Source organism: Gigantopelta aegis, chromosome 6 (genome assembly GCF_016097555.1).
Source record: "Gigantopelta aegis isolate Gae_Host chromosome 6, Gae_host_genome, whole genome shotgun sequence".
Classification (NCBI taxonomy): Eukaryota; Metazoa; Mollusca; class Gastropoda; order Neomphalida; family Peltospiridae; genus Gigantopelta; species Gigantopelta aegis.
The window spans coordinates 35,649,075-35,673,540 of record NC_054704.1 but is presented as its reverse complement, the minus strand read 5'-3'; the positions used below and the strand labels follow the sequence as shown (position 1 = coordinate 35,673,540).

General features: G+C 34.8%; 2 protein-coding genes across 4 annotated transcripts in view; one reads left to right on the top strand and one right to left on the bottom strand.

Moving 5' to 3' along the window:
- Positions 1-1,867: 1,867 nt before the first annotated feature.
- On the top strand, positions 1,868-13,783 carry LOC121374405 (steroid receptor RNA activator 1-like). Its single transcript, XM_041501506.1, has 6 exons — positions 1,868-1,949; positions 3,172-3,321; positions 4,816-5,105; positions 5,942-6,050; positions 8,448-8,518; positions 9,333-13,783. Exons 1-6 carry the CDS (start codon positions 1,934-1,936, stop codon positions 9,489-9,491), a joined length of 795 nt encoding a protein of 264 aa, XP_041357440.1. The 5' UTR covers positions 1,868-1,933; the 3' UTR covers positions 9,492-13,783.
- Positions 13,784-17,461: 3,678 nt separating this feature from the next.
- LOC121376315 (stromal interaction molecule homolog) overlaps positions 17,462-24,466 on the bottom strand; it is a 74,647-nt gene continuing 67,642 nt past the window's right edge. For all 3 annotated transcript variants that reach the window (XM_041504156.1, XM_041504157.1, XM_041504158.1), the window contains one exon: positions 17,462-23,527. In XM_041504156.1, the coding sequence (XP_041360090.1) occupies positions 23,065-23,527 (463 nt within the window). In that variant the 3' untranslated portion in view covers positions 17,462-23,064. The remainder of the gene's footprint in view (positions 23,528-24,466) is intronic.

The window sequence follows — 24,466 nt, the reverse complement described above, 5'->3', positions numbered from 1 at the left end:
TATGCCGAGGGTATACGAAATGATTCGGGTGAATTACGGAAGTATGCTGGAAACTAATTTCAATATAAAATTTTATATAATGTTTGTTTCAAGATGAAAAAAAAAACTTGTGATGGTATAACCATAAAATCTGTTTATGCTAGTATACAATCCAGAGTTTATTACTGCACTTTTCCCCCTGTTTTTTAATCTTGAAATAAACCAACAAGTTCGCCTGTTGCATCAGTAGTCTCGCCCGATATTTTTAGAATTTGTATGCTCCTGAATAACGCTATAAAAGGCGAAGTGTAAGTGGTTGATATTTAAATTGTTATTTATAGATGAAATGTCACCTAGACATGGGAGTCCACGCAATGTAGACCACAAGAGCTAATTTTAATCAGATTGGATTATGGGGCATCTGGTGGTATTTCATAGTTAAAGGTCCAGGCTTATTGTAAATGTAATCTACCATTGTTTGGAAAAATAATTATCTGTAAACCAGTAAAGCAAACAGTTGGTCTAGGATCAATCCCCATTGGTGGGACTATTTCTCATTCCAGCCAGTGTATGATGACTAGTATATTAAAGACTGGTATGTGGGATGGTGCATAAAAGATCCTTTGCTACTAATGAAAAAATGTAGCAGGTTTCCTCTTAAAGACTATATGTCAAGATTACTAAATGTTTTGACTGATAAGTAATAAATCAATATGCTCTAGTGGTGTTGTTAAACAAAACAATTTTTTTTTAAAGCATGTTGTAATATGAGCATTCACAAAAAAACATGTTCCAGTATTAATTCAGTTTACAGAACATTGCCATTGTGAATAAGGCTTGTTAGTACTTTACCGGAGGGGACTATAGGTTTCATCTCTGTCACCACAGTCTAGACCCCACTGCTAAAATTCTTGAAAATATGGAATTGAGGAAATGGAGAAATACAAAAATACATGTATCTTGCATTACATAATTGTTTCCTATTAGAACCTACTTTGCTTTATTTCCGAAGTGGTGTGTCTGTTTGAAGACATTGTCCAACAAAACATCTGTCACACTACTGACACTTTGCAGTCGTAATCATTTTAAACCTAATTTAACCCTTCCCTATTTGGGAATAAAGCAAATTATGTTGATAAAGACATTTTCAAATGGAATGTGATTTGTTGTATGGACAATATCTGCCTATGAGGCACATCAGCAATTATGTAGGCCTAATGCAAACTTTATGCACATACTTTAAAATTGTAATGCTAAGACCACTGGTGTAATGGCAAAAGCCCACCAAACAATAGCTCATTGCATGAATTAACCAACTAATTTATTGAGACAATAAAGCCCTACTGCCACGCCCTACACCACGCCCTACACCACACCCACTCTCCCAAAAAGATAGATACAGTGAAACACCTCTAAACCTGACACCGACAGGACCAAGTAAAAAGTCTGATTTTAAAGGGTATATTATATTTGTTAATTTAAAAAAGCATCCAGTTTTGAAGGAAATTCAATTTAAAGAGGGTCTGGTTTTGAGGAGTTTTACTATATTTATAAAATAAAATGAAATGAAAAGTAACTGAAAAACATCATGGATAAATAATAATGGATTCCAATTTAAAGTAAAACATTTGTTTTATTTAATGACGTCCACTAGAGCATATTGATTTATTAATCATCGGCTATTGGATGTCAAACATTTTGTAATTCTGACACATAGACTTAAGAGAAGAAACTCACTACATTTTTCCATTAGTAGCAAGGGATCTTTTATATGCACCACTGACAGGATAGTAGACCCTACATATCACAGCTTTTGGCTAAATGTGTTTTTGAATGGCCTTTACTTATTTTGAATAGTATAGATTACTCTAATTCGGTCTGACTTGAACTCGACCTCTAACATTTAGTCAGGCTACGTGTAACTCGAACTCTATGTTTAAATTACAACTTAGAAATGGCAGCCAGGCCAGGTAAGTGCATAAGTTGATTATTATTATTGTAAAATAAAAAGTGGCTCGCTACTGTAACTGTTACTCCATCCGGCTAAAGCAGAGTTGAGACTGACATCAACTCAAGAACTAGGACCTCGGCATGAAGCGATATAATTATGGGATTTTGCTTGTAGTTTGTGTTTGATTTGTTGTCATTTCGATTCAGTTGACAGATAGGCCTAACTATTAAAATCGAAGTTGTTTCCAATAACAGTGTTGGGATTTTAAATAATATTCACTTTGTTGCAAATTACAATATTATTTAATGAAATTTTGTTAGATCCTAAATTGTTTGTTACGTCAAAAAATCGGGTTTGAAAATGCATGATCAGGTTTAAAACAATATTAAATTATATTTGTCTGCCAGGCATAAGACTGAGTAGACAGTCCAATGTGGACTATAGTTCACCAAGGTAAACATCTACAGTCCGTTTTTTAACATTTTGACATCTGTATTTTGACATCTGTTGTTACGGCACAGCAATAAACATCACAATAATAAATATTGTGCTGGATACGTTTAACTTTATGCACTAGGTGGACCCCAAAATAGTGATGAAGCGTTGGTCTAGGATCGATCCCTGTCAGTGGGCCCATTGGGCTATTTTTCGTTCAAGCCAGTTATCCAGTCTGTGGGATAGTGTACAGGGCACAATATTTCATGCGAACCGCCATTCTGTTCGTGTGTCGGTTAATCAAAATTAAATTTTACACGAACCGCAAATCGGTTTTGTCGTGACCTGTTTTAATTCAGAAATTAAAACTTGCAAACTTCACGATTACAAGAAGTTTATTTATGTGTGGGATGTGGGACTTCCGGTTACCTCAGATTTCGAAATATTGTCGCCTGGTGTATATAAAAGACCTCTTGCTACTAATGAAGAAATATAACAGGTTTCTTCTCTAAGACTAACAGTCGAAATTACCAAATGTTTGAAATCCAATAGCCGATGATTAATAAATGAACATATTTGGTCAGAGGATGAGATCCTCTACAAAGTTGATATTTAACAAACATGCCATTGCCATTTAAAATAAGACATTCTAGCCTCCATTTTGCAGGACACAATTTTTCATGCATACTGCCATTTGGTAAACCACTGCATATTCTGAAATTCAAAGTTGCAAACTTCAGAAGATAGCTACATGTGTATGTTGAATGCAACTTTGCATAGTAAATAGTTGTTTTTTTTCCTTTAAGGTAACCTTGACCGTGGGTGGAATGATCCCCCCATGTTTGGGTTTGAAGCACCCATCACTACCACAACACCTCGACGAAACATGCTGAATAAGCGAGTTGCATATCCACTGAGTTCCAATTCAAACTCCAATGCAACAGTTTCACCACCAGGTTAGTATAAAATACATCAAAGTGTTCAATAATTTATTTTTAAAAGTGGTTGACCAAAATTAAGGATTATTTTTCCTGAAGCTATTGCTCCACTATAGATACACAATTTTTATCAAATGTCAAGGTATTCACAATCCTGTGTGTACATGTATAAAAGATTCCTGGCTGCTGATTGACAGAGTAGTTACTAAGTATGTGGCAGTAATAGGTTTCTTCTCAAAATCAAGTGTCTAAAATAAGTTAGACACCTAATAACCACAGATGAGGTATGTGTTGGCTTGTTGATATATAAACTTTCCGTATGTTTGTTCATTCTTTGTTTTTAGTTAAAGGAAGCAGCAGAAGCTACTCATGATATACTTCTAGTTTTCTACAACTTACCAACTTGAGAAAATCATTGCAAATCACCTTTCTGTAGATTACATTAAATTTTACGATTTTTGTTTTTGTTCATTTGACCTCTTCCAAAAAATGAAGAAAAAACCTGTGACTGGTCCAAATGGCCTAACAACATAAATTCTGAACCAAATTTTTAACAACTACGATAAATACTCCTACCTTTAATTGCCGTTAGATTTTCTCTGCTATTTGTCCAAACAAATCATAAAAAAAACATTAGTTGCATAGATTCCACATATTAGACTGAAATAGTATCACCTATATTGTAGCGTTCGAAACAAGCACTTGTCCATTTGTCCTGACAAGTAAAAATCTGCTCAGACAAACAAAATGTACCTCAATGGTTGTACAGTGGACAAATAAAAATGTTGAATGCAGTTTTATTTTGAGCAATCAAAAACATCATCCTTGTACTCGAATAAAACAAACCATTTATTTGAACGAGAAAATATTGGTGGACAAGTAGATTTCTAGATGTATTTGTCTGGCAGACTAGTGAAAAATTCTTATTATTTCTATCACTGCATTGTATATCGACTTTGTTAAGATCACATCTACTAGGGCAAAATATATGCAATTTTCTGCTGTTGGCCATTTTGCTTTTTTGTGGAAGCCTCCTTAGTAAGTATGTGACATAATTAGTCTGACGTCATGATGAGTGCATTATATCTTAGCACATGTCATGACATTGTTAGATTACGTCATATCAACCCATTCCTCTTGACGAGTATTCCATAAACAATCAAAATGGCATGTATTTTGTCCTATACAATCTCTGCGAAGTCGATATCGGTGACATCATTACATTCTCGTATGTGGAATCTGTGTCACTGTAATGGGGTTTTCTTTCATGATTTGTGTTTGGACAAACTTTTGGGGAAATCTAACGGTAACTAAAGGTAGGAGAGTAATTTATCGTAGTTAACAATTTGGTTTGAACTATACATGTACCATTGACTAAAATCTTCCACTGTCTTAAAGAGTCATGTCTTCCAGTCATTTTGAAAGTTTCCTTCAAAACTTGTCTATTCACCAAAATTGTGTTTTACCGGTACATTTGAAAATAAAATTACTGTTTGTATTTTGCACTTTCAGCAAACGTGCTAAACCCAGCTGAAGGTCCTCCCAAGCTTGCGAATGTGCAGATCCTGCCGCCTGCTGAGAATACTTCCACCCCCGAACCTCTCCCGGTTGTTATACCGACCCTGTTACCCAACCCCAAGGAGGATTTGGTGGTCCACCCCGGTGTGGCTGTCCGTCAGCCAGTGTGTGAAACAATGAACAGTGTTCAGCAGCGGCTCGGGGTCAGCAGTGAGACTGAACTTAGTGAATACATTGACGACGGACTAAAACATTGTATAGAAAGGTGTAGAGATAGACTACAGGTAGGTAACATCAAGTAATCATCAAGGCTCATCCTTTGTTACTAATGGAAAAATGTAGTGGCTTTCCTCTCTCAGAGTATTATGTCAAGAATTACCAAATGTTTGACATCCAATAGCCGATGATTAATAAATCAATGTGCTCTAGTGGTGTCGTTTCACAAAACAATCTTTTTTCATCCAGGTTCAGTTTATAGTCATTGGCTAGCCCATTAACAGGTGATAATTTGAAGGATGAGGGTGGGAGGGTTCCAAAGGGTAATCATTAATTCACATCTAGGTTGCCCTTGTTTTTTTGTTTTCAAAATATCCCTGATTACTGCTATATTGCTAAATACATGTAAAAGACGATTTGCTCGTCAAATTAAGTAGCCATGCATGTGGTAACAGTGGGCATCTTGCTTCTCAACACTCTGTAGGATGGGATGTAGCCCAGTGGTAAAGCGTTCGCTTGATGCGAGGTCGGTCTAGGATTGATCCCCGTCGGTGGACCCATTGGGCTATTTCTCGTTCCAGCCAGTGCTCCACAACTGGTGTAACAAAGGCCATGGTATGTACTATCCTATCTGTGGGATGGTGCATATAAAAGATCCCTTGCTGCTAATCGAAAAGAGTAGCCCATGAAGTGGTGACAGCAGGTTTCTTCTCTCAATATCTGTGTGGTTCTTAACCGTAAATAAAAAAATGTTGAGTGTGTCGTTAAATAAAACATTCCTTCCTTCCTCAAGGCCATGTGTTGTGTTATGAGTCACCGACTGAACAGTATGCTTGGATGTTATTAAATAATACTCTCTTCCTTTTTCTAGACTTTAAATTTATGATATGAATTCTGTTATCAGGTACGGACATTAGAAGACATCACCAAAAGAATAACAGTTATGCAGGAAATGTGGGCAGCAGGCAGTTTATCAGAAACTGTCAAAGCTCATCTAGGCTGCCTTACTAAAGGTAAGATCATTATAGTTAAAATGTTCTGCAGTGTTTACCAGTTTAACCAGACACTCTGGGACTGTGACTCACTATTAACACTGTATTGAAGGGTGACACGTTTGCCCGATGTGCGGTCGGTATGGGATCAATCACCGTCGCTGGTCCCATTGGGCTGTTTCTCATTCCAGCCAGTGCTCCATGACTGGCATATCAAAGACTATGTAATGTGCTATCCTGTGAGGGATGGTGTTTATAAAAGATCCCTTGCTACTGATAGAAAAATGTAGTGGGTTTCCTCTCTAAGACTATATGTCAAAATTAGCAAATGTTTGAAATCCAACAGCTGATGATTAATAAATCAATGAGCTCTAGTCTGTATTGAGAAAATGTTCGTGCACAATATTATTAATTAACATACTTTAGTTTGACACCCAGCAGCCATTAATTAAACAAGATGCAGTAGTGTTGTTAAGCATTCCTTTCCCATTGCCGCATGTTCGATTCTGATCACATGATGTATTTCTAGATATACATATATATTTCTGTTTGACGTTAATAGCAGTCTAGCACACGTGGTTTAGTTATTAGACTTTATTCACAGTTCAAATGATTTGTATTGATTGTGACAGCTGTTGGAGATGCAATAATAGAAGCCAGCATTCGGCTACTACCCATTAGCAGGAATATCAGGTGATCATTGTGTGAGACAGTGTATATGTTCTCATTTACATTCATTCATTTCAAAGTATTTTCGTTCTTATGTCCAAATGGGGTTCAAGCACGCTCTCCTGGGCACACACCATAGCTATCTGGGCTGTGTGTCCAGGACAGTGAGTTAGTTGTTAGTTGGTTAGTGGTTAGTGAGAGAGAAGAGGGTATAGTGGCCTTACACATACCCATTGAGCCCTTAAGAACTCATTCTGGGATGGAGCCGGTACCGGGCTATGAACCCTGTACCTACCAGCCTGTAGTCTGATGGCTTAACCACTGTGCCACTGAGGCAGGTTTCTCATTTACATGTTCCCTGTCAATAGCAAAGTGGTTTATACCATCAGGTTTAAACATAGCTCAGTGTATGCTGGAGTGGCATTAAACATTCATTCATTCATACATACAAAGTCTGATGGCTTAACCATTGTGCCACCAAGGCTGGTTTCTCATTCCCTGTCAATAGCATAGTGGTTTATACCATCAGGATAAAACATAGCTCAGTGTATGCTGGAGTGTTGTTAAACATTCATTCATTCATTCATACATAGCTCAGTGTATGCTGGAGTGTCATTAAACATTCATTCATTCATACAAAGTCTGATGGCTTAACCATTGTGCCACCAAGGCTGGTTTCTCATTCCCTGTCAATAGCATAGTGGTTTATACCATCAGGATAAAACATAGCTCAGTGTATGCTGGAGTGTTGTTAAACATTCATTCATTCATACATACATAGCTCAGTGAGGAGAAGGGCCATACACAAACTGTTTTTCTAACTAACAACCCCTGTTCTGGAGAGATCACAGAGATCAACATTTTTACAAGTATACAAACTGTATGTTAGCTGGGAGTGAAATATTGCCAGCTTCTTCTTTAAAAAATTAAACAAACAAAACCCCCCACCAAAACCCTCCAAAACAAAATGTGTTTTGTTCAACGACACCACCAAATCACATTGATTTATTAATCTTTGGTTATTGGCTGTCAAACATGTTAATTTTGACATATAGTCTGAGAGAGGATACCTGCTACATGTTTCCATTAGTAGGAAGTGATCTTTTATATGTACCATCCCACAGACAGGATAACACATACCACAACCTTTGATATACAGTTCAGATACAAATATCCTTGGCCATATAATTTTAATGTACATGTTAAGGGGAATGGAGAGTATATATGTATGTTTTTTGTACACATAAAAATGTTGATATGCTAAGGTGTTTGTGTGGTTAAGCTTGAAACTTGATTAATTCCCAAAATGAATGTAGTACATTCTATTTCAACTTATTTTCATGCTTATATCCAGCTATCTGGGCTGTCTGTCCAGGGCCCCGTTTTACGAAGCGATCTTAATGCTAAGATCACCTTAAACGCATAGGTACCTTAAGCACTTAAGGTGATCTTAGTGCTACGTTCGTTTCGTAAAACGGGGCCCAGGACAGAGGGTTAGTTGTTAGTGAGAGAGAAGAGAGTGCAGTGGTCTTACACCCAATGAGTCGTTAAAGCACGCTCTGGGTAGGAGCCAGGACTGGGCTGCGAACCCTGTACCTACCAGTCTCATGTCCAATGGGCTAAACACGACACCACCGAGGCCTGTAATATAGTACATGTATTACTAAATAAATATTGGTTTAAAGAAATATTTTAAAGTTTGAACTGTTATGTTGATAGATAACTCCGAGTTGTGATTTTCTCTTCCAGCTTTGAAGGATGAGGATTTCACAGAAGCACAACGACTTCACCAGGTGCTGATGGTGGATCACATTGCTGAGGTTATAGCGATTTCATTTGGATGCCAAAAATTAATAGCATTTTGTGGATTTTGACCAGAAAATTGATAGCCAAATTCAGGTTTCAATTAGCTAAAAAGCTACAAACGACACACAGTTTATTTCTTAGCTTTTTGGCTAATTAATAATGTCATATCTTCGCTATATTCAACTTTAAATTGCATTTGAATATTTAGTGAATGACTGCTTACACTGAGCAGATGTGGGAATTTTATTGAGAATTAGTATGGCTGAAATAAGGGACACTTAAAGTATTCCAAATTATTGTATAATTATATGACACCCAGTTAACCGAGATGTTACATCCCACTTCGCTGAACATACCACTTGATTAACATATATATTTGTGACACTAGAATTTTGAAGCATTTGAGGAATTTATCCAGGATTTTTAGCCAGGGTCCCAAGTCCGATGGTTTGGGAAAATTAACACAAGTGAGTCATACTTGAGATGTTTTCAGGCCACTGAACACCACTATTAAATAAATTTATCAGAACAGATATTATAAATTATTGGGAAATTTTTGTGCCACTTTCTTTTGGGAAGGGATCTATGTTCGGACCCACAGAAAGCCTGGATAAAACTACGGTATGTAGGTATACACTTTTAGCATTCCCCATAGATGGGAATCTAGAATCGTGAATAAACTACCTTTCTAAATTCTAATCATATATACATGGCTGCACATATGTTCACATGTGTACAAGAATATTTTCTTATATTTATAAATTGCAGATTTGTTTTTGTTTATGATTATTAAATTTATTATTATAATGTTTTTCTTCTGTGTTTCAGGTTAATCAGTGGATGGTCGGGATTAAGAAACTTATTCATGAAGTACAACTTTTGAAAGAAAACTCTGAAACATCGCAACCATCCAACAGTAATGAAGACAGTGTTCCCGGTATTACACTTATACCTTCTGGCGTTCAAGCAGCCGACTCTGAAAAGTGAATCACAACAATCATGAATCAGACAAAACATTTCTTTAAAACTCTCAGCAGATTCAGATTTTTATTTATAGTGGTGTTCGTGTGAACACCTGTTGTGAAAAATAGAAATAATGAAGATGAATAATTCATAAAATTTATGAGAGCAGTTTCTGCTTTGAATGGAATTTTCTGACATAGCATTATGCTTTGGTGAGTTCTTTTGCTACAGGGTAAGGGAATTTTTTAGGTTTTTTTTTTTTTTTTTTAAAAGAAAGAAAAATAAGAAAATAAAATAAAAGAAAAATGAGTTGGCTAAAAGAATATATTACTTGCTATCATTTGGACATGTACAGTTAATTACTAGAAACAAAGATGAAGATCTTCATGTTTTTTTCTCTCCAGAATTCTAGATTGTAATACTGTTCCAAAACTGTCCCTGAAAATCACATAGTAACCAGGGCTGTAGCTGTGTGTGTGTGTGTGTGTGTGTGTGTGTGTGTGTGTGTGTGTGTGTGTGTGTGTGTGTGTGTCAGTCATAGAAACTTAAAGAAAATTCTCTTCTTAACCGTTTAAAGAGTTTTAGACTATTAACTACTCCGTTGCCCCCCCAAAACAGAAAGTCCTAGCTATGGCCCTGGTAATCCAGAGTAATCAAGACTCAATTTGTTTCCTATTTCATTGTCATCTCTGTGAGATTGACATACAAATTGAGTTTGTCTGTCTCTGTGATATACTTATATTTGCGATTACCACCTGATATTCCCAGTCTTCTGACTTCTAAATGGTTGAATATGAACCACAGTAACTGGTGTATTTTGTGAACATATCACTTGTTGGGGTTTTTGTTTGTGGTTTTTTTAAACTTTGTTATGTTTTGTTTGGTTAAGAAAAGCTTCAGTTGCTAACAATTTTTATTTGATCCAGTTTAGATCCTTTTCATGCAAATAGTAATATAAAATATATTACTGAGGATCTTCCCTTGAGTTCCACTCAAGAGGCTGGATATGGTGTTTGAAAGCCCTAGCTTTTGATATCTGTAATAGAGTCAAACTTCATTATTTCGATTTCTGTAATCTTGAGATACTAGAATACCTTGAGGTGGAGTCCTATGGCACAATTCTCACCAACAATTATGCTTATCTCAAGCTTTTTGATTTGATCCCTGCACTATCTAAATAAATTTCTTTTTTACTGTAATGCAATTACAGCTTAAACAAATTCATGTGTTTGCACTATGAACAAACATGAATTGCTTTAACAGGCCTCAATTTGGCAAATTAGAGGTCAAGGCCATTTGACTTAGACTGATTGTGTTTGAGTATGATGACCAATTAGTAATTGCAAAATAATTTTCAGGGCATTGGGGCATATTGCTAAGGCACTGGGGCAGTTTGCCACATGGCTGCCATTAAATTCAAGTCCTGCATTAATGTAACAAAGTCTTGTCACCATTTGTAACATATTGTGCAAATCAACAAGTCAGATGCAAGACAGGGCTGTAATAAACATACAAAATGTTCTACCCCGAAAACAAGTGGGTTTTTTTATAAACATGGCATCAAAGTACATATATAAACTTGTGCAGTGAAACTCCCCTAAACCGGACACCCTCAGGACCAAGTAAAAAGTCCAGTTAAAGAGGTATTTGGTTTAGAGAGGTTCCCTTCTATACTGATATTTAAAAAGGGTCCATGAAAAATGTCCCGTTTTGAGAGAATTCCGCTTTACAGAGGGTCCGGTTGATGAATTTTAACATGAACGCTATGGCACAAATGTTATGGAATTATTTTAACAAAAAGCTGAAATAGATTGTTTCTATGGCATCTCTATGCCCTGAAGTTGAGTTGAAAATATTTGAATTTTGAAATAGCCTTCTGTAAGCTCTGAAGACTGATGATCAATATTGGAGAGAGTCCTAGGACGTAGAAATTTTAACTTTTGTTTGTATTGGGATGTTGAAACACAAGTTTACCTGGATGCAGAAGGTTCTAATTCTCTAAGTTTTGTATGGTGCTTATTTACCTTACTTTTCCTAACCATCAAATAGATATGTATTTGTGTTTGATGATGATATTATAGCCCAAAATACAGTCAACAATTATTTAATAACATGGTGACATCAATAAGTTTTGTATATTCATTTTTTTTAAATCTGAATTGAAATACCTGTATGTTTATAACATTCTGCAAACTGTTCTGGCAAGGTTTGTTTGACTTCATTCAATCATATGATACGACGTTAAACAATTGTCAATAAGTAAATAATATATATATGTTAATGATAAAATTAAATTTGTGACACTCTAGGTCATTTTGTAATTATTTTCACATACAATAATAACTTTTTTTAATGAATAATTATTTATCTCCACAGTAGAAGTCTAATAAGAATTCATTCACTTGGACAAATAATAATTAATTGACATATTTCAGTGTCAAATGAAAGCAGTACTGTACAGGTCTTGTCTGAGGGTTTTCGTTTTTTTTTTAATTGTGACAGGTGCTTTTTTCTTGTCATCATCCATGCCACACATCTGCTATTTCAATTTCTTATTCTATATGATAATTTTTCTGGGTTTTTTACATCCCGAACAATAACCTGTTTTAGTCTATGATAATTGACCTAAAATGAATCGACATCAAGCATGGTTAAATTGTCCTTGGGTCTGAAAGGTGTTTGAGAAATGATTTTTTGTTTAATTGAATGAACAAAAATCTAAATCTTGCATTTGTCAGTTACCACAAGTCTTTAAAAATGTGATATATTTAGGTTATGTTTTTTCAAGCCAGAAGAACAAGACTTTGTAGATGAGGCAATTTTATTGATAAACATTAGATTGGACAATATGATTGTATTATTGCCTGTTAGAACTATATAAATTTACTATGTCGATGGGACTTCTAATTTGGTAATTAAATGAGAGTGGTTGAAATATTTGTATTACGATCAAAATGGATTTTTACATGGTTTAATATTTGTGGGGTTTTGGGTGGGTTTTTTTACTATTTAAACCCTCCCACCCAGAAACATAAAATATGGGTATTCAATTTATTGTATTAACCATGGGGTATAAAACTATTATGTGGTGGAAAGAAATTAGTCTTTAAAGAAACATTTAGTCAACAAAGGGTTTGAAGTCAACTGAGATACGACCATGAAATCCATCATCTTTGCAAGCCTAGAAACCTATTCTGTACCGATAGTCCCATATATATATGAAATATTGGTACGGTCCATATATATGGAGTATTGGTATGGAATAAGACCCTTTGTTTGCTGAGATAGGTATCACCTGCATAACACAGTTACCTTACCGACTGGGAAGCAGATTGAACAAATCCACACTAAACTGGAACTAAGAAATAATGGGCCATTTCTAATTATCAGTATTTCTTGTTTTGCTATCCCCCTTCCTTTCTTACAAGTGTATATAAAAATGTAGATTTTGCTAGATAAATTTTGTTTCTTTTAAAATCATAGGCTGACATTTATCTCCCTTCCATTCCACCAACTCTAACCCCCACCTCCCTTTAGTATTTGGTTTGTATGCTGCAAGGTTGAAAATTATGATAGTCTTAAATTCCAACAAATAAACTTTAAACTAAATAGTTTGATGCCCAAGAACCAAAACGTTTATTTTGATCTTATTTTAGTGTGGGTTATTCTAGTCATTGGTGTTATGTTAATTTATCCATTTTATAAATGGAGGTAATGTGGTAAAATAATAATGTATTGCAATACCCTGAATTCCAAGTTGTTTTTTTATACCTAGGTAATGGATCATTCAGTTAAATGAATTACACTAGGCACGACTAACACAAACTGAATGATTCTTTGCTTAAAACTGATTAATTATATTTTGTACAAAAAACAACGAATAAGCCTCATTTCATGTAATAAAATACAATACAATGCAATAAAATAAACACTAATAAGAAACTTTGGGAAAAAATCTCGAAAGATAATAATTTTGATTTGGAAAAATATGAACTTCTTTTAATAATACAAATTTTTTAAATGTTTGCTTTGATGTAGTTACATATCATTTTAAGATGAAGAAAAATGATGAGTTTCGTTCTTTTTGAAAAACAACAATTGTTATTACATTAACTAGTATGGTACATGTACCTACATGTATTTAAATATTATGGGAATTAGGTTTTATATTAACACATATATCCAGACTATACTGACATCCAAAAGAAATTTTACAAGGCTTGAAATTGTATTATAGAAAACCAACAAATGGTAATGGTAGGATATGAAAGTATCATGAAGTTCAACATCTAAAGGTCACAATGATACATGTAAGGTGGTTTCTAAATTGGTTCTTTTCGATTTGCAACAATATTGATCAAATTATTTAAATGTTATGTATGTAAAGTTTCTTTTGGATGTCTGCATAATATTTGGTTACTGATATTTTGTTATTTTATTTATAACATATTGTTTTAGGATTAGTTAAAGGACCGGTATGCAATGTATTGTTACGCTTTGTAATAATTTATATATTATTTAACATTAACTTACATCATTTTGTACATTTACAGATAATGTTCTCTTAGGGCTCTTTCAGAATTGATTGCGTGGGGGGAGGGGTGTGTGTGGCAGGAGGGAGAGACACTGTAATTATTATTTCATGTCTGATGGGTCTGCCATATCGTTTCTTAGGTCAGGTCAGGTCATAGGGCTTTACGTGCACATTCAGAGCAAGCTGTTGTAGCGCATGCCTGGCCTGGCTGGCTCCTCTGTCCAGGACAGGAAAGGTGGGGGTGGGAAGGAGGAGGGACCGCCTTCATTGGCAGGTGCAAGGGAGCACCAGCAGCCTGACCGTGGCCGGTAACAGGTGGGGGATATCGTTTTTTCTATGCATCATGGTTTAAATAGTTTTACATTTTTAATATGTTGGTTGTCAAAATCATCATATAAATAAACAAATTGTCCCCTGCCTCGCTCACTCGACCCCATATACCTGGTAATGAGTTCTGAAACAGCCCCTTTCATTTTAATTTATATATTACATATTACAACAAAACCCAAAACATTTCTATACAGACAAAAACTAAACGGCGCTAACCCATTAGATCTATGCATTGATTTACATTATTGAAAGATATTTTAGGCCCATACTACAAGTTAATACCATGGGTGAGAGAACATGGCTTATTTTTATTTTGGTACTCAATAAAGGGCATTGCATAAAGACAGTTGAGTTGTTTTGTATCATTTGTTTTATAACCAAATACTTAATTTGGGTCTTATTTGATATATGAATGTGAGTATTTTGGTGCAATTATGGCCCGATGTCAAAAAAAGGAGAATTTTTTTTTAGGGTACCCTCAAAAACTGGTGACAAATGAGTAGTCTGTTACCAGTTTCGTGTTTAGGATATATTAGAGCTTCTAAAAAACACTGTAGTACAATTGTGTAGGAGCTGTATGGTGATCATATGTAGCCCACGGTAGTAAATCTTGAGGCATACCCCGAACCCGTAGAAAATCTGTGCCCTCGATCTCGACTTTCTACATACATATGCAAGTCATACACTTGTGTTGTTACTGTAAATAAATCTGCTAATCACCAAGCACTCAAAAAGGAAGAAGTTTGTTTTTGTTTAACGACACCACTAGAGCAATTTGATGTAATAATCATCGGCTATTGGATGTCAAACACATGGTCATTTTAACTCGGTCTTAAAGAGGAAACCCGCTACATTTTTTCTAATGCAGCAAGGGATCTTTTATATGCACTTTCCCAGACAGGACAGCACATACCACAGTCGTTGATATACCAGTTATGGTGCACTGGGTGAAACGAGAAATAGCCCAATGGGCCCACCGGCAGGGATCGATCCCAAACCGCCCACCCATCAAGCGAGTGCTTTTCTACTGGACTACGTCCCGCCCCCACTGAAAAAGGTAGCAAGATTTGTTTATGGTAAATTGTAATATTATACAGTAACTGATCCATGACTGCATAAGCAGAAACTAATGCTGAGGAACACAGGTGACAGAATATTAAGTATTAAATTAGTGCTAAATTACCATGATGCCGTTTCGATTTTCAGCTTAGTAATGGCATTTTAAATGCATTTTGAAATAATGTTTGAAGCATGAATATAATTGAATGAATGTTTAACGACACCCCAGCACAAAAATACACATCGGCTATTGGATGTCACAAATGGTAAGTATATGAAAATATTATTTATATATATATTTATGTAAAACCTGTGTAAGGAGCTGTGAGTGAAAAGTATAATACAATACATAAAATCAAGGTAAGTATATTTTAAAACTATATAGAAGTCGAAGTGTTTTAAAAACTTTACAATTAATTCTGGATGGAATTTAAAATGAATTGTATCAAAATTTAAGTACATCATTTAAATTAAATTAAAAAGGGATGAGCATAATTTAAAATTAGTTTAAGGTAAACATGTACCCACCCACCCACCCAAATCCAGGCCTTGTGTACATGATCTTTTTATTTATAACTGGCATTAATAAACAAACAGAAGTACACAAGTTTAAAACATGTCCATAGTATAAAACCATAAAAAAAGATAAAAGATAATAGTAAAAATATCTTTATTCAATAAAATAACTTTTACAAACTGATTTTAATCCTTGCAAAGAACAGACATACCAGCTTCTAAATAAATATATATTTATAATTAGTATGTAGATGGTTAAAACCTGAATGAAATGCAAAGTACTGGTAGTTGTGGAGAGGTTTTCCTGAAACACTTAAAAACTCAATCCCATGGTTGTCTTTCCACAGCATTCCATTTTGGTTCCAAGTATGGAAGAAGAATGATTCTGAATAAATATGAATTCTTCCGAGAACTTGCTCAAAGAACATTTAAAGATAATAATAAAACAAAATTAGTAGTTTATTTTAAAAGTATGACTGTACAGTTAAAGGTATCTTTGTTAACAAATCTAGACAATAAACTGTTCAAGCATTTGTGCAGAATTTTGCTATATACAGTATAGATTGGTGGTAGTGACTGAAGAATAAACCTCTGGAAACAACAACCATTAACACAAACGCTTTTATTCATGTTGCGTGTGTATGTCCATGTGTCTGTTTGCACACATGTGCATGTGTATTATGTTATGTCCAAAATATTTATTCTTAGTAATTTCGAGGACATTCATAGCTTGTAACACCCTCCCCTTATCATCATTACAATTTACAGACTGAAGAAATATTTTAAAATAAGAACAGAATTGAAATATAGCTGTAGGCCTACGAAACCACTTTAAATTTTTCTCCAAACTTTAGATCATTTTATACATCAATCCAAGATATGGTAAATAATATGTCAACTGCTGAAGCCACCTACATGTAAAATATGACTGACATGGTGGTGTCGTTGATATTGGTTATACCAGCACCACATTTCTTGTAATTTGTAATACAAAAGAAGAAAAACAAAACAAACAAAAAACTGATTTTTTTTTACATTTAAAAAAAAAAAAAAAACATACCCCAAAACAATCTTCTATATCAAATCGTTCACAAAGTACAAAACATTTAAAAGTCACATGGCATAGATAAAATATTTACATTCGTTTTCCAACATTCGGAATACAGTGTATCACAAATTAATCTGGATATGCATAACAGAAATAGGCTTTGGTACAATGTACATGTATGTGCTCTCCTATTGGTATAAATATAACCGAAGCCTTGGTGCTATGCAGGGTAACAAATGAAGCTTGTCACGGTGTTGGAAATGGTATTCTCTCAATCTCCACTGCCTTCTTTAGAACTATTACAGGGCTCAAACTTAAGAATTGGTCTCCCACAGCAATTTTAAAAAGAATTGCCACGGGTGAAACAGCCCAACGATGGCAATTTTTTTTTTAAAGTGACATTTGCAGAAAATAAATATGACTAAAAGGTTATTTTGCTGTATGTAGACATATTTCAAATATGAAAATGTTAAATATTAGAAAATTATGTACACCAGGTGTACATATTTTGCCATTGTTGAGGAGTTTTAACGAAGGCACAAAAGTGCCATAGGTAATGCTTTCTAGCTATGGCAATTTATATCTCAGTGACGACAATTTCCGTCGGTGCCGTCGTTAAGTTTGAGCCCTGTATTACCACATGCCCAACACCATACAGCCACTGATTAAACAAGCACTGTCACTGAAGACATGTACATAACAGACACTTGTCCTATATGGGATACGGTAATCTGATAGTTTTATAGTGGCACCTGTATAACGACGGCGTCACAGGTCTGATAGAATTTTAGAATTCATATTCAATGTTTCTCTCCTGCTCAAATACAATGTTTCTTTCCTGCTATAATAATATGTACAACCTTCAAATCAAATATGTTTAGTCTTACCTACACTTAACCTCAAATGATATAAGCATTTTCAGTATGTATAAAACTTATGATGTACATGTATTTGTGTAGCACCTTTGCATAACTACAGGTAAACTATCCAATGCATATGACTGTCTACACCAAGACCATTTACGGAAATGTTTATGGCTGTAATATATATACAAAGCAAATATCTATACACAAATTAGCCATCTAATTCATTGTTGCATTTATAATCTCAATGCATAGCACATCACAGAACAATCGTAACACTAGATATTTTAAAAACATGTAACTATGTCTGGTTTTTAAGTATTTATTTACTATCTAAATATGAAAGTAGTTAGGGTTTTTTCATTACACGTTTAAATGGATTGCATATTATTGCATAAGTGGACACAGTAAATTCTTGTTAAATTGCACAATAAGGAAATGCCATATCTGTTCATATTAAAAATTAATCCTGTGAATTATTTTATTTGCTTTTATATTTTGAAAAATATGCTAAGTAGTGTTAACCACAACAAATTCAATATAAACAGCAAAAACATTTCAATCTCAAGAATATTCTGAACAAGTATCTTTGTTAGATGCTATGCACAAGTCTGTATATGCAATTAAGCTGCATATGTACCAACTGTAAAGAAAATGCATCTACATGTAGTTACCTCTATAAAAAGGCCACATTTTTAGGACCCTCTTGTTAACAAACCAGTGTTTGTTATACAGGATGCCTATTTATAGCAGTTTTAATTGTAAATGTACTTGTTCATACTACTAACAAAAGACCTCTACCTTAAATAAAAATTATTTACGTTTTTCCTTTTCTCTCTCTCCCAAATGACATTACATATTAACAGTAATAGCTAGTTTACAAATCTTTGATTATAAAGAAAATATATCTGCTGAATAAAATAACATAGCAGAACATATTAAAATATCATTTTAATGCATTTAATTCCAAAGAAAATTAACAAAACAACTTTACTAAAGTGTAATTTAAAAAAAAGAAAAAAGAAAGAAACAGTAAAATTCATAAGTTATTCATTTGTAATAGAAAGAACATTGTACAGATAGAAAGTTGCAAGATAAAAAAAAAAGATAAAAAAAAAAGATAAAAAAAGATAACCAATTTGTGCTTCCTTTTACCCTACCAAATGAATCAACCATTTATGTATTTTGATCCTTTACAGTGGTAGAACCCTGAAGGGATTTCATGTGTTATCATCTCCAGATTGATGATGTGGTAATGACTTATGTCTCTGACCTGACTTACTGAAGTAAATGTCATAAGAGAACCAATCCTTGTCCATACCTTTTGTCAACAACAAAAAATGGGAAATAAAAGAAAAAGAAGAAGAAAAAAAAGAAATGTCCATCTGTAGTACATGATACTTGAAACACCCACGTCATAATAAGAAATGAAAACTATATTATTTAGGTTGTGGCTTATATCAGAAGATTCAATCATTGAGACAATAAAACAAGAAGAGAACATACATGTAGCACCTAATTAAACAAGACATTTTATAACACAGAAAAATAATAAATTATGTAAATTTATCATTAGTCTTTAAAGATATGTGTGAATGAACAGTTATTAAATTTAAAGTAACATGGTCACAATTGTGGGGTTTTTTTCTATTTGCCACCAAAATGAATGGCTTTTCTGTACAATTTAAACTGTAATTTCAATTACCTTAAGTCTTGTTTTAATAAAATGTGTATTATGTCAACAAAATCAAACATAATTTCATGGCAACACAGTCGCAGACAGTTTGCAACAATCAGCGACAGATCGGGGACCTTGAAACCTGTTCAACTTTGCAGATCTGTAGCACACAGGTATTAAAGATTGTTTTGTTTAATGACACTACTAGAACACATCAAACATTTGGTAATTTGAAAGGAAACCTGCTACATTTTTCCATTAGTAACATGGGATCTTTTATATGCACCATCCCACAGACAGGGTAGTACATACCACAGCCTTTGATATATCAGTCGTGGTGCACTGGCTGGAACGAGAAATACACACAGGTAGATAGATCAATCATGGAGAAAATGTACAACCTACCAATTCCAATTTGTAAATACTCTTTTGTTACAAGAGAGTGGATTGGTCCACATGATACCCTCTTGACTTGAAATCCAACATTCATAACTCTATAAATCTCAGTTGTTTAACTATTTTTGAAGAGATTAACGGCTACTTCATTGTTTTATATTGATGATTGTGTTGATGCACTACATCATTCATTCAGTGTGTATAACAGTTCTGTGGTTCATTCATTCATGATCGTAAAAACATTATCATGTTCAATTCTTAACTAAAAGAACAAAGTGGCATGTTAAATCAATGTTTGAGATTGATACTCTGAACCAGACAAACGTGTTAACAATGACCATGTTACTTTAGAATTCAAATTCAAATATGAACCATTTCAATTAAATGCAATTGGTTACATTTTACTTCCATTTCCAACAAACATATCAAAAGTACATTTTAATTATTGGATTTCAACAATCTACAGAGGAATAAATATTTGGTAATGAAACATACATTAATACAATAAAAACATAGAATGCCGCACTGAAGGTACATCATATAATTAACAAAATTGAACACAAAAATTGTTGTGTTTTCTCCAGCTAGGGACATTTTAAATGGTTTTAAACCTAGAAAACAAAAATCCAGTAGGTGTTTTTTAAATTTTGAATTCAATAAAAAAAACCCACCTAAAAACTAAACAAATAAAGGACATACAATAATAAGAAATAATACAATTCTACAGTATTTATACTGAATAGCATTGAAACCACATCGGTGACCAGTCCAAATCTATTTTGAAATTAACACATTCATCGCAGTAGCGGTCAGCACAGCAAACCACTCACGCAGTCGGCCCATCAGCATTTCGTAGATGTTAACGGGATTCATCTGTTCCAATGCGTTTCAAAGACGAATTAAGATCGAACCAACGTATGGCCATCTTGCATGTAAACTGGAGCCATCTAAACATCATCTTTCGCCATCAGCACTAGATGTAACTTCCTTAAAAGGTAGGTGCTGTAACAGCAGCTTGTTGTGTAGGATTAAATGTGCATATCTGATGTATTAACCGTGGCTGGTTCCCTAGCTTGCACACATTGTGGTCATTATGTGATTAGTCACTCCAACTTGTCAAATGTGATCAAATTGTACTGTGAAAACACCTAAATGGGAACGACTTTAGTCGTATACATTCCGATTTTTGTAGGGCTAACAAACTGCATGTGACCATCGGTGCAACTAATTGCATAATGATAACGCTGCTTAAGCAACTAACAATATTTCTATGCCAATAGCCACTAATGATTCAAGCATATCTCTGATGCACACAGATTGAGCCCGGCTTAAAACAGTTTTTAATATTTATTCCAGCATAAAAATCATTGCAAATTTGCTTAAGAAAAAGATATCGCAAATTCTTTCTCCAGTACCAACTGATAAATTGTAAGCATTTAAGAAAGAAAACAAAGCTAAAAAACTAAGCAAAATCAAAGCTAAAAAAATAAAACATTCAAATAAACAGAAATAAAAAAATAAAACATTTAAATAAACAGAAAAACCCCAACTGTTGTCTATATCTAAAATTTCTCAAAGTCCCGACATTATTTTTTAAATGTACAATTAAAAAATGTAGTGTTTTCAGTTTTACATTATCACAACCTCCATTGCAAACATGCTTCTACAGAAAATTTCTTTTTGAAACACAAATGCACTTTTCCACTAAAATAAGATATTCTTCCGTTTCAGCCCACTGTTGTCCATCAAGAACTGTTTTGTTTAGCAGTTATACCTGCCCCAAGTTCAACCAGACCGAGCAAAAAAATATCAGCAAGACTGGTTTATGCTCTTCATGGTAAACCAAATGGCCTCATCGGGAACCAATCAAATAATTTGCAAACATTAGCGAAACGTTAGCTGGCTGAACTTGGGGCTGACATCCATCAAGAATCAAGATCATGCTGTTTTTTGCAGAATTAAATAATTTTTCAATTATCACTAGCATCCACAAAAACAAGTTTAGTTTTCCCTGACAGTAGTCCGACAATACACATCTGGCAGCAGTCCGACAATACACATCTGACAGTAGTCCGACAATACACATCTGGCAGTAGTCCGACAATACACATCTGAAAGTCGTCCGACAATACACATCTGATATTTTCTCGACATCGTACATGTATCCCACATGGTTTCACTTGACAACAAACAACTACTTTCCATTACAAGAGGGAATGACTCTATTCTTAGGTTATGAGTTCACCACTTGGCTTGGAAAGGGTTATCTTATCCTAAGTTATTATATAATAACTAGTTTATGGTTTTATTCTGTAATCAACAACAGAGGACAAATAATATTTATTCCTGGTTTAACATGCATGCATATTTTGTACATTAAGTTAAAGTAGGCAAGTCTTTTGCAGCATGTGAGAGAATACTTAAGATTAGTGGCAAATGTCCTCGATGGCATAGTGGTTAAACCATCAGACTTTCGGCTGGTAGGCACTGGGTTCACACCACAGTACTGGCAAATGTTTCTTGCTCAATAGGTGAGTGAGTGAGAGTGAGAGTGAGAGTGAGAGAGAGAGAGAGAGAGGGAGGGAGGGGGGGGACAGAGAGAGAGACTGATTACTGTCTTAAGATATCAGCTTTATCCTGCCAAGGTTAAAGGTTAGAATGGACAATGTCACATTGCATTCGACCAGAAAGGAATAAAGCCGATATCTTGAGACCATAGCAGCTCATTTTATTTATACTGCAATCCTATATAAGAAAAATAAATGATAGGAACACTTTTATTTTACAGTAGGTCCACACATCTAATTGTCTTATTACCTTGAATATTAATGTCCATCCCACCTTTGAACTTAATGACAGCCACTGCTGTAACTGTAACAGGAATTGCTGCAGGTTAACCATTAGCAGGTCTTTTTTACACTGAATAAAAATTGCCAGTTGACGGAATGTTTTTCGTTTTTTTCATTTATTTTTATTTGTTGCAAAAGCTACTGGTTTAAAATTGCTGTAGGCAAACTCAAAATTGCTGCAGGTGCTTTTTGCCTGTAGCAAAAACATTTTAAAATTGCTGTAGGTAATAAAGTCTTAAGTTCTAGCCCAGCCATCTCTTCCAGATTATTCTTTTATACATCAAACAATGTTAAGATATTCCACAAGCTCCACATTCACTAGTGTTATGATGATTTTGGCTTATTTCCCACTTTTTTCAGTATCTTCGATAATAGGGCCTTTTTCTTCGGTTTACGAATCTTCTGTTCATCGAGATCATTGTCGTCTGTGGAGTCTTTGCTTGTCTGACTGTCAATGACTAGTCTCCGCAGGCCCGACGTGGACACGCTGCGCTTGCCGCCAAACAGCGATGTGGAGCCGGTGCTGGTGCTGGTGCTGGTGCCGGTACCGGTCCCCTCCGAGGTGGAGGGAGACAGGTTTATCATGTGGAACGAGGCGGAGTATGGGATGGATGGAATGTGCTTGCCGTTGTCTTTCATCAGGTTCAGACGGAGACCTTCGGGGGGATTTCTAGGAAGTGATGAGACTGGAGTAGTCATGGGTGTGGTCACGTGGTTAGACGAGGAGGCAGAACCCGACGATGAAGGGTCGTTACTGGTCAAATCGGGTGGTGGTGGAGATGGTGAACTGAAAATTTAAAGTGAAAATGGTAAGGAAATTAGTAGAGTTACAGAATACTGAAACTGAAATATCTTGTATAATTTATAATTGGTTTCTGGCCAATTATACAGAAATTGTATTGCAGTGTTTTATAATTTAAGGGCCATTCAACAATTATACATCACAAAATCTGGCATTTTTATATGCCCCCCTCCCCCCTCCAAACCATGTAATGTTTTGTAATGCTTTTCCTGTCATAATGACGTATTTGGCCCAATATTATTAGTTTTTCTCTTTATTTTTCTATTTGTTTGGTTAGTTAATACATACTAGATAGAAAATCATCTGTTAAAGAACAAAATATCAATGATTGGCTGCACTTTCTTTATAAATAAAAATTAGACAATTGTTTTGAAAATATTAATTAACTCTTGACAAAGATTGCCCTCCCCCTCCCATATCATTTCATAATGCATCTCATGACCCACCCTTCCTTCCCACTCCTTCAGAGTGTTAATACTGTTGAATGGCCCTTTAATTGTTGGATATCAAACCAAACAGCAGAAATATGATGGGCTGTCTGTGCAATACTAAATCAATGCAGAGTGATAAATTCTGGCAATATTTTTATTATTAAGAGTTGAAAGCACTGAACACCTCAAAATTAAACACTCTGAAATCAATGTCTTACCTTCAGAAACTGTGACCTTGAGGGTGGGACTCAAAAATCAATCCCATGCATATTCTTTACATTAAGGTCCCAACTTCTATGGTACTAGGTTAAATCAATGGATTGACATAGATGGAAACCATTTTTGGCAAGTCATATGGAAGATGTATAAGTGACATCTCTTCAATTGTTTGCACTGAAAGGCATGTTTGCACATACAAACTGGTCAGCAAACATTATGTATGGTGACACCATTATTAAACATATGTGTACACACACACACACATATGCACATG